The sequence below is a fragment of the Octodon degus genome, unplaced genomic scaffold (genome assembly GCF_000260255.1).
Source record: "Octodon degus isolate 3935 unplaced genomic scaffold, OctDeg1.0 scaffold00104, whole genome shotgun sequence".
Classification (NCBI taxonomy): Eukaryota; Metazoa; Chordata; class Mammalia; order Rodentia; family Octodontidae; genus Octodon; species Octodon degus.
The window spans coordinates 7,863,308-7,877,774 of record NW_004524680.1 but is presented as its reverse complement, the minus strand read 5'-3'; the positions used below and the strand labels follow the sequence as shown (position 1 = coordinate 7,877,774).

The 14,467-nt window shown below is 45.2% G+C and overlaps 1 protein-coding gene across 5 annotated transcripts in view; it reads right to left on the bottom strand.

Moving 5' to 3' along the window:
* The window catches only part of Trappc9 (trafficking protein particle complex 9), an 847,990-nt gene that overhangs the window by 188,448 nt on the left and 645,075 nt on the right, over window positions 1–14,467 (bottom strand). For all 5 annotated transcript variants that reach the window (XM_023723940.1, XM_023723939.1, XM_023723941.1 and 2 more), the window contains one exon: window positions 10,563–10,673. In XM_023723940.1, the coding sequence (XP_023579708.1) occupies window positions 10,563–10,673 (111 nt within the window). The remainder of the gene's footprint in view (window positions 1–10,562; window positions 10,674–14,467) is intronic.

Below are 14,467 nucleotides of genomic sequence, written 5' to 3'. Positions count from 1 at the left end.
CAGGGGAATAAGAAGGTCCCCCCCACCTCCCTGCCCTGCTAGTCAAGTGGGTTCTGCTTTGCTTATGGCACTCTGATTTGGCAAAGTGCATCTCTGCCGTGCCTGCAAAGCCCTGGGCTCTGCCCTGGCACCCAGAAGGAGACAGTAGGACAACAGGAGGAAGAAGGGATTTGCTCTCTTGCAAAGCTCCCTGAGGGAACATGCGCCCCACTGCATAGGCTCAGGCACCATCTCCAGAGGGCTCCAGGTCCCTATTCTCCAGACTTCTATCCTTAGTACTCCCTGCCCTGGCTTGGATCCCACTTCCTGTGGCTACAGCTACGCCTGGATGCCTCTGCATGGGTTATGACCTGCCTCTGCATGGGCTATGACCTGTCAGCCACCTATGCAGTGACTCCTCCTAGTTCTTCATATGAAATCTCTGTTGGGAAACAACCCCTTCAGTTTCCCACCATAGCAGAGAAGATGATGCTATTTCTACTTTCAAGACCACTGAGAAGTCAGGCTCACGAGACACTTTATACTCACTGAGTAAATCCCTGGCCTCACCATGCCCACAAAAAGGAAGCATACACACTGGATACACATCATCACATAGACCATGACATGCTCCAGCCATGGACCCGGGTGGGGACCACTGAGGAAGTACAGCAGAGGGTGCTGGACAGTGACACTGGCATCTTCTACTCTCTGAGCACCTGCCATGCATCAGGTGTGCAGCTGGGCATGCGAAAAGATTTAGCTTTACCGGGCAGAGCAACTGTGTGACACAGATTATTATTGCTATTTTATGGGCCAGCCCTTGAGATTTCAACAAGACAGGTAGGTGATTTGCCTAGGACAGTTACACGGCCTCTATGGTGCAAAGAGCAACTAAGAAGGGCTGCAGACAAAGGTGGCCAAGTGGAGGATGGACACTCCTACCTGTCCCCTTCCACACTAAGGGGAGACTTCAAGAACAGCCCCACTAGAGAAGCCACCCAAGAACAAGAGAAAGAAAAAGTCAAGAAGGAAAAGCTCCCAGCTAGGAGTTCTGAGCAACAGAAAGCTGCACAGGACATGGAAACCCACTTTTTCTCTACTCACAAAAAGGAAAGGATTTCCCCCAAATCTGAGTTTGCAAAGCAGCACACCCTCTCAGGCTCCAAGTCTGCCAATCCTGGAGACCGTCTGGGCTGAGCTCTCACGTTTATGCCTCGGCCTACCCACTGTTGTTAGGAGGCTCCCTTCCCCTCAAGAGTGATCTGGGTTCCTCTAAGAGAAACTTTAAAAGCTTCTAATTAGGAAGAAGCCAGCCTGGGGTGCCAGACAGCGAGAGCTCTGGACAGGAGAGTCGCAGCCCTGTGAAGACTTGCTAAGTGACCTGAGACTCTGAAGGGCAAGAGCACAAGGAATCTACCATCTTCCTTTCAGATTGAAAAATTAGGTGTACAGAAAATCCCACAGCATAAAAAAAAAATCATCTGTAACTCAGATCGATTGCAGAGGAAACAATAGGTAAGGGACTGAGAAATGCTAAAACAGTATAAATGGCCTTAAATAACAACTAGCAGCAAAACGGGGTTTCACATAAATATCCATTTGATGATTCACAAGGTTCTTTGCAGTGCTTGAAGGAACTGAAGGAGAAACAAAGCTAAGGATGGCTTGGAGGTGGAACCAGGTACCTGAGCCATGGGGCAGTTCTGGGCCATGATAAACAGGACTGTGGGACACAACAGAGTAACCAGTGCACCCTCAAGGGAGCATCGCAGCACGGAGTGTGGTGCTGTGGACTAGCACAGGACTCTGCTTGGCATGTGGGAGCACTGGTGAAACAAGTGACAGAGACAAGGCACTCAGACACTGCCAGCTGTGACTCTCCCTGGGACAAAGGTGTTTGGATGCTTTGACACCATGTCCTCTGCAAGAGAATGGAGGACCTCTGCAGTGAGGAAGGGGGTAGCAAACCCCAGTACCCTGCAGCATGTAAGGAGATAGCATCTATTACCATAAATTACATACAGATTTATGTATAAGTTACAGTTATTATAAAATTTAATTTTAATGGTTTGTTAATTAAGCAAAACCCCACCATGATTATCATATCATAATTTTCCATTATTCTTGCTGCTGGTGACATTGTTTTTCCTTGATAAAGTTTATGCCAGTCTATCACCACCTAGTGTTTCTGGTCAGGTTTTGAGACTTGATAAGGAAGGATAATCAGTTTTGTGGGGTGCCGCCTAAATCCCCGTGGGGGACCCCTGTGATGGAGGGAGGCTGCTGCTCAGCACCTGAGGCCCAGTCACACCAACTGCATGGCCCTGTGACTTCCTCTCAGGGCACAGGGCCACACAGCTCCCTCCTTGGAGAACCCTCACGGCAATGAAGGTGGCAATGAAGAGGACCATCCACACTGTCCAACCTCAGAATGAAGAGGACCGTCCAGCACGGCTGGGCGGACACTCCAGTTGTCACTGCTGAGAGTGTGCGGCCTAAGCAAAGCATGTTAGGCAGAAGTGAAGTCAACTGATGGGCCTTAATTACAGGACTGATGCACCAGGAATGTCCCAAAAACTCCAAGATGGAGAGATGAGTCACTTATTTCCAAAGCACCTTTGAAAGAAGAGATTGGGAAGGTAGGAAAGTACTTTCTATATCCATTTGCTGAATGTTGCATTTTACAAGATTGAAAAGATATCTCTGAGAAATACAATGATGAGAGTGGTTTTCTAGTTGTTCTTTTTTAATTTTAAAGAGAAAAAAACCAATAAAAACAATGATGAAGAACTTCAAAACAGATAACAAGAAAATAATGGTTATATCAAGCTGTATAATATTATCTTCAAAATAGTTGCTCAGATTATAAGATATGGACATGTAAAATTGGTCAAACAATATAAGAGAAACATTCCTTTTAATGAATTAATAGAAATTACTAGTATAACTGTCTTAGCTGTCTTGTGCATGAAGTACACATATGTTCTTTTCTCCTTCCTTCCTTTCTTTTTTCCTACATACCAGTGTTCTTTCCTTTTGGCAGCTCCTTTCCATTTCACAATATCGGTTGTAAATTTTGGATCTTATTTACTCTTCCAATTTCTTACACTAGGGAGACAATAATATTTACACATGCAAGTCTGATTTATTTCACTTATTAATAACTCAAATATTCATAGTCTGTGAACAACTCACTCACTCTGCTCCCTGTATAGACGTATACATACACACATACACACTCGCACACCTCCTTGTGCCTGTATCTGGCACTTTTCCTATGGGTTAAAGGTGTGCAGTGCCCCCACCCCACAATTCATTTGCTAAAAGTCTAACTCCTAAGATGACAAAATTGGGAGATAGAGGCACCTTTCAGTCATGAGGGGTGCAAACCTCACGCATGAGATTACTGCCCTCATAAAAGAGGCACAAGAAAAACCCCTGCCCCTTTCACCACGAGAAGCTGTCATCTGCTAATCAAAAAGCAGTCTTCAGCAGCAGGGGATGCAGGTGCCTTGATCTCAGGGTTCCAGCCTCCAGAACCCCGAGAAAACAATTTCCATTCTTTGTAGAGGAAAAAGCAGCCCAAATGGACTATGACAGGAAACTCGCACTGAGAGAGGAGTGCTACTCTAACAGATGCCAACAACTCTGGAGCAGTTCTAGAGATGATAACAGAAAGACAGCAGCACTGTTGTAGCACACTGGAAAAGGCCTACTATGTTCCAGTGAACAGACTGTTAAAGGCCACTCTGGAGGGGCCCCAGAAAGAGAAAAGAGCTATGCAAAGGCCTCCGTCTTCTTACAGAACATCTAAGGAATGCTGAGAGACATGGATGGTGTCTTAGTTACTTCTCTTGTGGAGACAAGATATGCAACCCTTACAAGTTAAAGGAGAAAAGGTTTATCTCAGCTCTAGTCTGTAGAGATTTCAATGCACAGTCAGCTGGCTTGAAGGCAGGGTGGCATGTGAGAGAGGTATCATAGAAGAGAAACAGCACATGGCATAGAGAGAGAAGGCAGCAAGCAGTCTCCCCTCCATCCTTCCTTTTATCTTACCCAGGCTATAAATCTCTTGAGTCGTGCCACCCACACCCAGGGTAGGGCTTTTGTCTTCAGTAAACCCAGTCAATCACACCGAGAATCGGAATTGCTAATTCCAATTAGTGGCCTCATTTACTACTGCATACCCTTAATCCCAGTTTCACACACCTTAGGTTCAGCTGGTTCCAAAAAGCCCCACTATCATTGCATGAAACTGTGGAGGTGGGGGGTATCTAGACACAAGCCACAACAGATGGCAACAGCCATTCTGAAGAGGCCACAGACAAAAATAAGGACCATCCTCCAGTTCAGTGGCAGAAAGGCTACCCGACGTGAGCCAGCCACGATGAGGGGCACTGGTGCTCATGTCCTCCACTTTCCAGGAGGGAGGGCCTGTGAGCCCTGATGGTGGATGTCTGGCTAAGGAAAACATCTGAAGCCAAGTTTGAAGGTGTGGCTTATAGTCTCTTGACCTCTTGCAGCAAATGAGAGAAGAAAAAAAATGTTTTAAAGATAGAAGTAGTAATCAAAAGGAAAAGAGAGCTTAAAGATTTGTGATATTCTCAGCTTATCCACGTTGAAAGGAGATGTTAGTGGGAGAAAAGTTGGAGGGTAGGGGCAAAGGGACCACAGATTAGTAAGTCACCGCAAGAAAAGCCAAGACCCACTGTCTAAGAAGATGGAAAAATAACCTACAAGAAAGGCAGAAGTTGTCAGGGCCACCCCTCCCGTCACAGGGAGAGCCACAATCAGGCCATGGAGCCTCCCCAGTGGGACAACTCCAGACCAGTAGAGCACAAGCAAAGTGCTGGCTCTGGGATCCCCAGGAATTTTGGAGGCCAAAGCCCTGCCTATCAAAGCTTCAGGATGCTCCACAATGCATCTAAAAGACAGTTCTCACACCCTAGTGGGCCTCAAATGGAGAACCACAGGCAGATGGATCAGAAGCAGAGCAATGTACCAAGAAAAAACAATTCTCAAGCCTTGAGGTTTAAGTGTGTTTGCCCTGTTAGTCTTTGGACTAAGTTGAGACCTCAAACTTTCCCTCTTCCCCATTTCTCTCTTTTAAGATGGGAATGTCTGACCCATGCCTGTGCCAACATTGTATTTTGGAAGCACAATTACTTGTTTGATATCACAGGCCCACAGCTGGAGATGAATTTGCCTCCATATGAACTGTACCTTGAATCTAACCCATATCTGATTTAGACACTGAGGCAAGACTTTAAGCTTTAGACTTTTCAGTTAACATGTTCACAAGGTGGCTATAATCTGTCTCACTGCCAGGCAGCTTTGAATCACTGGTGGTACAAGCCAGTGGGAATATGTTAATCTTGGAAAGAGCTAAGCTCTGAATCATGGAATAGGATGGACATCCTGTGCAAGTGAGAAATGTATGAATTTAGGAGAGCTAGGGATGAAATACAATGGCCTGAATATCTGTGTCCTTCCTAAATTCATATAATTACATGCAATACTAATCTACAGTGCAATACTGTTGGGAGGAGTGGGGATAGGTGATCAGTCAGGCAAACAGAGTGCTCTTGAGTGGGACTCATGCCTGTAGAAGAGAGGGTCCAAGAGCCACCCAACCTTCCATATGGGAGCATACAGAGAAAGTTGGCAAGCTGGGAGGAAATGTAAGAAACATATTCCTGTCATCTATAAGCCCTGGGGCCAGGGAGATGGCTCAGCGGAATAAGTGCTTTCCTGGCAAGTGCAAGGGCCTGAGTTCAATCCCTGGTTCTGCCCAACCCCACCCCCCCAAAAAAAATCTATAAGCCCACAGGCTACCCAGTTTTGTTACAGTGGTCCAGATAGACTAAGACATGTCCAAATAAATATCACTTGTGCTAGGGGGTCTTCCCAGATGCCTCAATGACCGGAGCCCAGGCTGGGTGCCTTCCTGTATGCTTTTAATTCTCTTCCATCATCTGTTTTTTTCTGTGTTTCTCCTACACCAAAATGTAGGCATAACGAGGCCAAAAGCAGCATCACATTTACTGCTTATTTGAATCCTCAGCAAAGCCTGGCCTCTGAGAGACAGTTTGCTACTCCCTTGCTCTGGGTGAGGTCTGCATGTTCCCAGGGGTCCACGACAAGCAGGTCTTATCCCAGGGTGGTACTGTAGGAAGTGCTGTGGAGCCCTTGGGGTTGGAGGGGAGAGGGAATCCCTCAGGAATGGGGTGGGGGAGGCTCAGAAGGTGGCTGTTGGGAAGTGGACTTGGTCGTTCTCATGAGAAAATGGCTATAAGACCTGAGCCTGCCCCACCCACTGTCTCTCCACTCCTGTCCAATATGTGATCGCTTGCTCACCCCCATCATTGCTATCTGCCATTACCACAGGTGCTGCCAACAAATGGCAGCCCTGGCAGAGGCGGTGTTGTGCTATTTGGACTGTGAGTCCCCTGAGCTAAAGAGACCTTGTCCCGTGTAAGCTGCTGCCCCAGGCACTTCACTATGCTAACACAATACTGACCAATGAATCCCCTTGCCCTTTCCTCTGTTGGCTGAAGTTGGCATTTGCAATGCTGACCACAACCTCAGGGAAAGGAAAAATAAACAAAAGTGGTTTATACCCATGGCTTTCGTGCTGGGTAACATATCTCCTCCTTCTACCAGAAGGAAGCATCAAACCCATTCCAAACAAAAAAGAAAAAAACAAGCTGGAATAGATACCTGTCCGGGAATGCAGGCTGGCCCTGAATGCAATGGCCTTGAAAGGGGCAGCACTGAAACCATGCTATTTCCAGGAATGTGGCTCCTTCTGTGCCACAGGCTACACTCCCTCTAGAGAAAACAACTGCACATTCTCCTACTTCCTGGGGGGTGGGGGTGGGGACAGGAAAAACACAACTCACCAGAAGAGATGAACTGAGAGCCTGGAGTCCACTTCTGCCACTACCACCTGCCCCCTCTACAGGCAGAGCCCAACCCTACACACTTGGCAAGTTTTCTCTTCAGCATCTAGCAAAGCCTGAGGAGCAGCAGGAAAGACTTCTCATAGAGGAAGGACAGAACAGGGTCATGGGCTAAACTCAGACACTGGGAAGAGATAGGGCACTGAGGAGGCCACACTTAACACCATGCCCACAAGGTACTTCCCAGTGCTGCCAAGTGCGTCACAACCTCTTCTGCTTTCTCCACCTGAACTATCTCCTAGAACTGTAACCCGAGCCTTCAGGATTGGAATTTCCCCAACACAGACTTCAACAGAGTCTTCACAGGCTAGTGGGCATCTGGGACGAAGCAAGGATGACTTCCCAGGCAGATGTAATATCATGGCTTCTGATCTACCTACTGCTCTTACTCAACCAGACTGGCAAGATGCCCTGGATGGGCAACAAGAGGGGTGGCTTCCTCACTGGCAACCCAGCTGGGTGAAACGCTCCACTGTTACACTGTGCTACTTCTCTCCTACTAGGTGGAGTTCTTATTTTTTCATCTTGGTACTCCTAAAACCTAATGTACGGCTTACTACATAGCAAGTTCTTGAAGTATCAGTATTTACTGAAAGAATATTTTATGAATGATGAAAAGAATATATGAGTTAGGAGTGTTCAGAAATGAGAAGTTAGGCAAAAAGCTTAACAAAGAAGCCTGAAGCACAAAACCAAATTGCAATTATTTGCAACTGATATTGTTAACATCGTTCAATTCTCCACTGCCAAGAATAATTCAAGCTTAGTCCACAAAAAAAAGCTTAGCAAGTTATAAGTTTTTAAAGATGTTTTGTTTTCATGTCATAGGAATAGGAGGGCTGGCAAGATAGCTCAGCAGACTAAGCGTCTGCTTAGGCAAGCACAGGGACCAGGGTTTGATCCTGGCACAATATGCCCTGCTGGCCCCGCCCTCGGGTGCACTGAGCCAGCCACTGAAACCTGGCATGGTGGTGCACACCTGTAACCCCAGCACTGGGGAGGTTGAAAACAGGAGGATCACTATGAGTCCAAGCTGCATGGTGAGATCCTGTAGCAAATACGTTTTTTAAAAAAAGACAAGATTTATGTTCTCTTCACTCTTTGACCACATCAAAACATCTAGGCAAAGTGATGGGATAGAGGACAGACAGCTCCTTGCACAATAAGAAGAGCACCTTGTGATGTCAGCGACCTCAGAAAGCGCCGGTCCTTCCTCTGGGACTCAGGAACCCACATTTGCCCAGGCTTCAGGGCACAGACCTAAAAAGCATGGGAGATGCCCCAAGCCCCTGAACCCAGGTGGTAAGTGCATTCCGAGGATGAGAACAAGTGTGCTTTTTGCAGCGTTTGCTGATTTCTGTCAAACAGAGGTCCTACGTGCTCCCGCCACCCACTGGGTCTCCAAATTCTATCTATCACTCAGCTCTGTCCTGCTACAGGGCCTCACAGCCTCACTTTACATTCATAGGTCATTAACAATCACATTAAATATAAATACCCCGGGAGCCACCTCACAGCAAATGCATTAGCATAGAAATGAATAAGGTGCCATATTTACACAATGAAATATTAATAGCAGTCAAAATGAAAGAGATTTATATTTAGCTCCAAAATATAATGCTTACTGTAAGTTTCTAAGGGACATATATGACAGAGAATCACTCGTGTCATTTTTTTTTTAAAAAGGAAACTCTCAAAATAATGTTTTGTTATGGGTATATGTGTAGATCACTAAAGTGTTGAAAGATGCCTATAGAGAATACCACCACGACCAAAACAAGAGGTATCTGAGAAAAGGAAGAGGTAGGGGAGGACTAGGATTTAACTATGGTTTATTTGACTTTCCCTGACATTTTCTTTTGAAAGTGCTCAAAAACAAAGTTGAAAGCATGTCACAGTGAATACTCGGCATGTCCATTGGGAATGTGGCTCTCCATTTGTCTGTCTGTCCCTGTGCCCTTCTCTCTGCCTATTTTTTAACTATCTGATCTGCCATGCAATTCAAAGACTACTGTAGACATCATAGACCTGTTACAGTTTGTATCTAGATGTCTCACATCATAGGCACACCCTCATAGGCGGGGCTTTGAGCAGTGACCAGATAGATCATGGGTGTATGGTCCTGGATCTTGGAGCACTGATTTTGGATTAGTCCATTGTTTGCTTTCACATAGCTGGGTGTGGAGGGTGAATTTACTGCAGAAGGAAGACCCACCTTGGGTGTGAGTGGCACTAACCAACAGGCTTATAACCCAGGTAAGAATTAAAGGGGAAGCAAAGGGAAGGCCACTGCTTCTTGTCTGCTATGGCCTTCCACCATGCTTCTCTGGCATGGAGTCACCCAACTAGGAGCTGAGATAAAGTGTGAGATTAAATGAGCCTTTCTTCCTGTAATGTGGAGGTGTAGGGTTTTTGTTCCAGCAACAAGAAACTAAGACAGACCCCAAATCCATGTATTTGAGCTTTAATAAAGCTCAAAATCTATTGACCAATTTTTTTCTTTTGATATAAAATTCAGACATAGGGAAAGGCATAAGTTAGAAGTGAATACATACTGGGTTTTGTCAAGTATATACATTTGTATACCTCAAGCCCCTGAGTTACCCTACTTGACCATCACCCAGAAAATTACCTTCTGCCTATTCTGTGTCAAACACATACCAACCCCTCAGGGATAACTGACGTCCTCACTCTTTCCACTGAAGACAGCCTGCTCTTACCAGGGTATCACATGAATGAAATCACCCAATACATACTCCTTTTACTTTTAAAAGTATAAGCTTCCTTTTACTTCCCATAAAACTCCTGAGATTTGACAGTCTCTCATATGAGTAAGTCATTCTTTTTTTTGTTTGTAGGAAAATGCCACCTATTGTTTATGCCTTCTTCTATAAGAATTACTAATATTTTTTTTTCTATTTTTTGGCTTAGGAACATTATTGTATAGGCCTTTCTATAATTACGGTGTATGTTTTAATTTTTCTTGAATAAGTAACTAGGATTGCAATCACTGGGCAAAGGATATATTTAGTTTTTGAAGAAAGTGCCAGAATCTTTTTCACAAGGATAGCACTATTTCATACTCCTGCCAACAAGGAGAGAAAGTTCCAGTTGCTTCACATACTCACCAACGGTCATTGTTGTCATTTTGAACATAACCATTCTGATGTGTGACAAGATCTCCTTGTGGTTTGGATTTGGATTTGCATTCCCCTAATGTAAAAGTCAGCTGTTTTTAAAAAACGCTATTTCTTGAAAATGAAAGAGAGAAAAAGACAGAGAGACAAAGAGAGAGAGACAGAGTGGCAGAGAGAAGGAGAGATCAAGAGCAAATATAGAAAACTGCTTAAATGCAATATATAGATATGCTAGTTTAATTTTTGTATGTTTGAAATATTTTGCAATAATTTTTTAAAAATCTTTTCACCTATAATTTCATCGACAGGAATTTCCCCAAATGTAGGTGAGGGTCAGAGGCAGTTTCCCGGTGTGGGGAGTGGCCAGGTCCCACCTAAGGAGTCATCTTCTCCAAATCACTGGCGAGTTCTGCCTGCTCAGGACACGCCACAGCCCTGACCACGCTCCTGCTGGCATGCTCCCTCTGCACAGGGCACTTACCGCTGGCACTCCCCGGCGTGAAGGATGAGCTCCTCGTTGCGCCTGGCGCTGACTGTCAGCTCATGCTCTGTCGAGTTGAAGACGTCCAGGAGCAAGTGGCACTGCCGGGTGCTATGTGCAGAAGAAGAGAAAGTTCAGAATGTCCTGACAGCCCAAGTGCAATAACTGTTCCCTTTTCTTTCCTCTAAGAATTTTCTACTCTTTGAAGATGTGAAGAAGCGATTTTACCTTTTCCTAAGTGCCCATGAACACAAACACTCATCTGAACAACAATGTCAATTCTGGACACTGAATTTGTGCAACAGGTTCTTCCTTGTGCCTAGGGGAAGATGCTTACAACTCGGCCTTTACAAAGCAAGTGACCTTGGAAAGCAATTTAATTCTCCAAGCCTTGGCATATGGCAAGAACTAGAAGCCAAGCTCAAACATCATGCCCACCCCTGACATGTGGTATCACTCAGTGAAAGTGATGTCCAAGTGAGGAACTGTCTTAGCAGTGAGAAAAGTACGTCTTAGTTACTTCTCTCATTGATGAGATGAGACCCCACCAGCTATCAGATGACAAACAAGACGTGGAAACCAGATCACAAAGAACCAGGTCATGAATGCTTATACAGATACCACTAAGAGCTTCCCACCCTGAAATAGCTCCCTTCTGTTCACCTGTGACAGATGACACAGCTTAACCAGCCACCCACTTGGAACCTCATTCTTTGGGAGATGAGGAATAGATAGCCAAGTTCCACTGGTGCTTGCAGCAATGGGGTGGCACCTGCAGTAAAGTTCTAGCCAACAAGACAGGTTTTGGAGACTTTCGTGCCAGACAGAGAACACTGCCTTGAGAGGAGACAGCTTCTACCCCATAGCCTCCCATGTTCCTTTCATCTACCCTAGAAGTGAGTTGGATGCCTTGAAACTCGACAACCATTCAGAGACAAAAAGGAGAAAACCCCAGGCTGCAGATGGCAGAGGAGCAGCCAGAAGCAGCCTGAGAACCGAGAGCAATGGTTGCACTCCCACACTGCCTCCTCCCTCTAGACTTATTAGCTATAGGAGTGAAATATTTTTTAAAAGCCAACAACACATGCTTCATTTGTATTAGTCACTATTTGTTAGGTTTCCATTTCAGTTGAATGCTTGCCTACACCTAACACAGTACTCCAAAGATCAAGTATCACAGCTTGCATGTGACAAATAATCAATAGATGTTTACTGATTTAAACAGCATGACCAGAGCCAAGACAGTAGACAAAGATGACAGCACCTGAGCAGCTGCAGCATCGTTCCTCCTTAAAGGGGCACGGTGAACTGAAAGGGGCCGGTAATCAGGCAATGATCTGTGCTCTCATCATTTCCAGCTTGTGTAACTTCAAAACATGACCTTTCAAAAGGCACTCGAATTGCAAATGCACTCCCCATGTGGAGGTAAGGCTTTTCCACTTGACAGGAAAGCCAAGCCAAAGGGCAGGAGGACAGGCCTCACCGCCCACACCCTGTGGCTGCACCAGGAGGGAGCCATCCATGCCACACTTGCCACTAGGAAGAGGAGGCTCAGAAGGGGACCAAGGTCCTGGGGTGAGACCAGAATTGCAGGCTTAGAGTTCAAGATCCTTTGCTTTCACAGCTTTCCAAGACCACACCAATCCACTCCTCTCTCCAGAAAGGAAACTGAGGGACATAGCCCTGGTATGCCCAGGGCCCACACACATTCACAGACAGACATGTACCCTACCCAAAGGCCAGGGCACCGGTGAAGTACCAATTTCTCAGGGCATGCATGTGTGACCTCTGAAGGGAGGACAAAGGCAGAAGCACAGTGTCACCATTAGGGGGCAGACCTTGGTATCAATGTGGTGCTACCCACCTTCAGGTGGCAAGTTCATGTGGGCTGATTCTGGAGCTCTGGGTGGCAGTGAATGCCCCCGAGCTTCAGCACCTGGAAAATACTCATTAGTTCTGACAGCTGCCTACAAGAGGCCTCTTTACTCAGCTCACAGAAAAATGAGCTCCCAAGAATAAAGATCTATTCTGCTTGTGTCATAACTTCATGAAACCTTTAATCACAGCAAAATCTTTCACCAGCAATGGAAACATATACAACATTTATCAGATGGGAGAAATTGAGGTGATTTTTTAAGCCTGAAATAAAAGACTCAAATAAATGTTGTTTTCACTTGCAGAACTTGGTACGTAGGAAACAGCACCAGAATGAGCAGCATCAATACACAGGACATTTTCGTTCTCATTGTTTTTCTGACTCACTGTCTGAGTGTGGGGGCGTCGGGACCTAGTGTTTCTATTCCTTCTAATTGTTGACATGATGATATATTGGTAGATCTTTGTTTTCTATCTGTTACTCATAAATTAATTCCCTTTCCCAGACTGTGGGAGCATTTGGGGCCCAACATAATATCATTTGCTCTGTGTATCTTTCCAAATCACTTTGATTTTCTTTAAGGTTCAAGCTCTGTTTGAGCACAGAGTTTACTTCTAAGTCTTGTTTACTTTTTGCTTTTGTTTTTCAGACTCCATCTTTCTGAAGAACAGGGAGTCCAAGAAAGCTTCCTGGAAGGATTAGGAAGAGAACAAGCCTTTGTAGGACAGACTTGCTGGGCTTCACAGAAGGGAGTGAAGGCCCAGCTACACAGCGGAGCACAACTGCAGTGGGGCACTGGGGCCAAGCTGGGGAGAGGATCAGGGGCCAGGGAAACATACCCTGCAGATTGTGAGGCACTAACCTCATCAACAGCCCAAGGCATAGATGAGACCAAAGCTTAATGGGCTTGCAGTCCCCACTGGGGCACTCTCTGAAGGGCATCCTGCCCCTCACCCACTCCACTCTCTGTGGTTCTCTCGCTCTCCCTCTCTCTTTACTTTCTTGCTGCCAAGAGGGTTCAGCTTTCCTCTGCTGAGTTCTTGTGCCATGATGGTTCAGCCTTGGAACTGGCCAAAGCCAGACCTCCAAGACCATGAGCCAGAATATGCCTCTCCTTCCTTAAGATACGCATGCCAGGTCATCTGCCCCAGCACAGAAGGGCACTAACACAGATATTGCCATTTTCCAAAATTACCAAAAAAAAAATTTTTTTTTTTAAATGTGTTTGGTACAGGGTCTCACAATACAGTTCAGATTCATAGTGATCCTCCTGTTTTCAGCCTCTCCAGTGCTGGGATTATAGGTGAGCACTGCCTCACCCGGACTCAGTCATTGGCTCAGTGTGCCCCAGGGTTGGGACCCAAAAAATTTAATGTAATTCAATAAAAGATTCCCAACGAAGTCTTGTTTTGGGGTAAATGTGACATGATGTTCTAAATTTTATTCAAAGGGCCAAAAGTATAATACAGAACAATGATGAGGGAGATCTCTGGAAGAACTTTGGCCTACTGGGTATCAAAAAATGCTACAAAGCTAGAGCTGGTCCTGGATCTGTGGTAGAAAAGTAAATGAATGAAAGAAAAGACAACCCAGAAGCAGAAGCAGAAGCAGAAGCATGACATGGATGTTGATTAATTAAAAGATACAATAAAGAGTGCTGGTGACAAATGATGACATGGACAGATAGAAAAGTATACCCTACCTCATGTCATGAGCAAAATAAATTCAAAGTAGATCAAATACTAGGTACATAAATAATATTTTAAGCCCTTCTGGACAACCTATTCAGGACTCCCCACCCCTGTCTCTTAGGAGCTATTCCCTTTCCCCTTTTCTATTCTCCAATAAATTTTCCTACATTTAATTAAATAAATAAAACCTTTAAAAAGAAACGGTCAGCTCATGACCTAGAAAGACAAGGATTTCTCAAATAAGTTAGAAGACATGTAAAACAAGAAGAAGAAGAAGAAGAAGAAGAAGAAGAAGAAGAAGAAGAAGAAGAAGAAGAAGAAGAAGAAGAAGAAGAAGA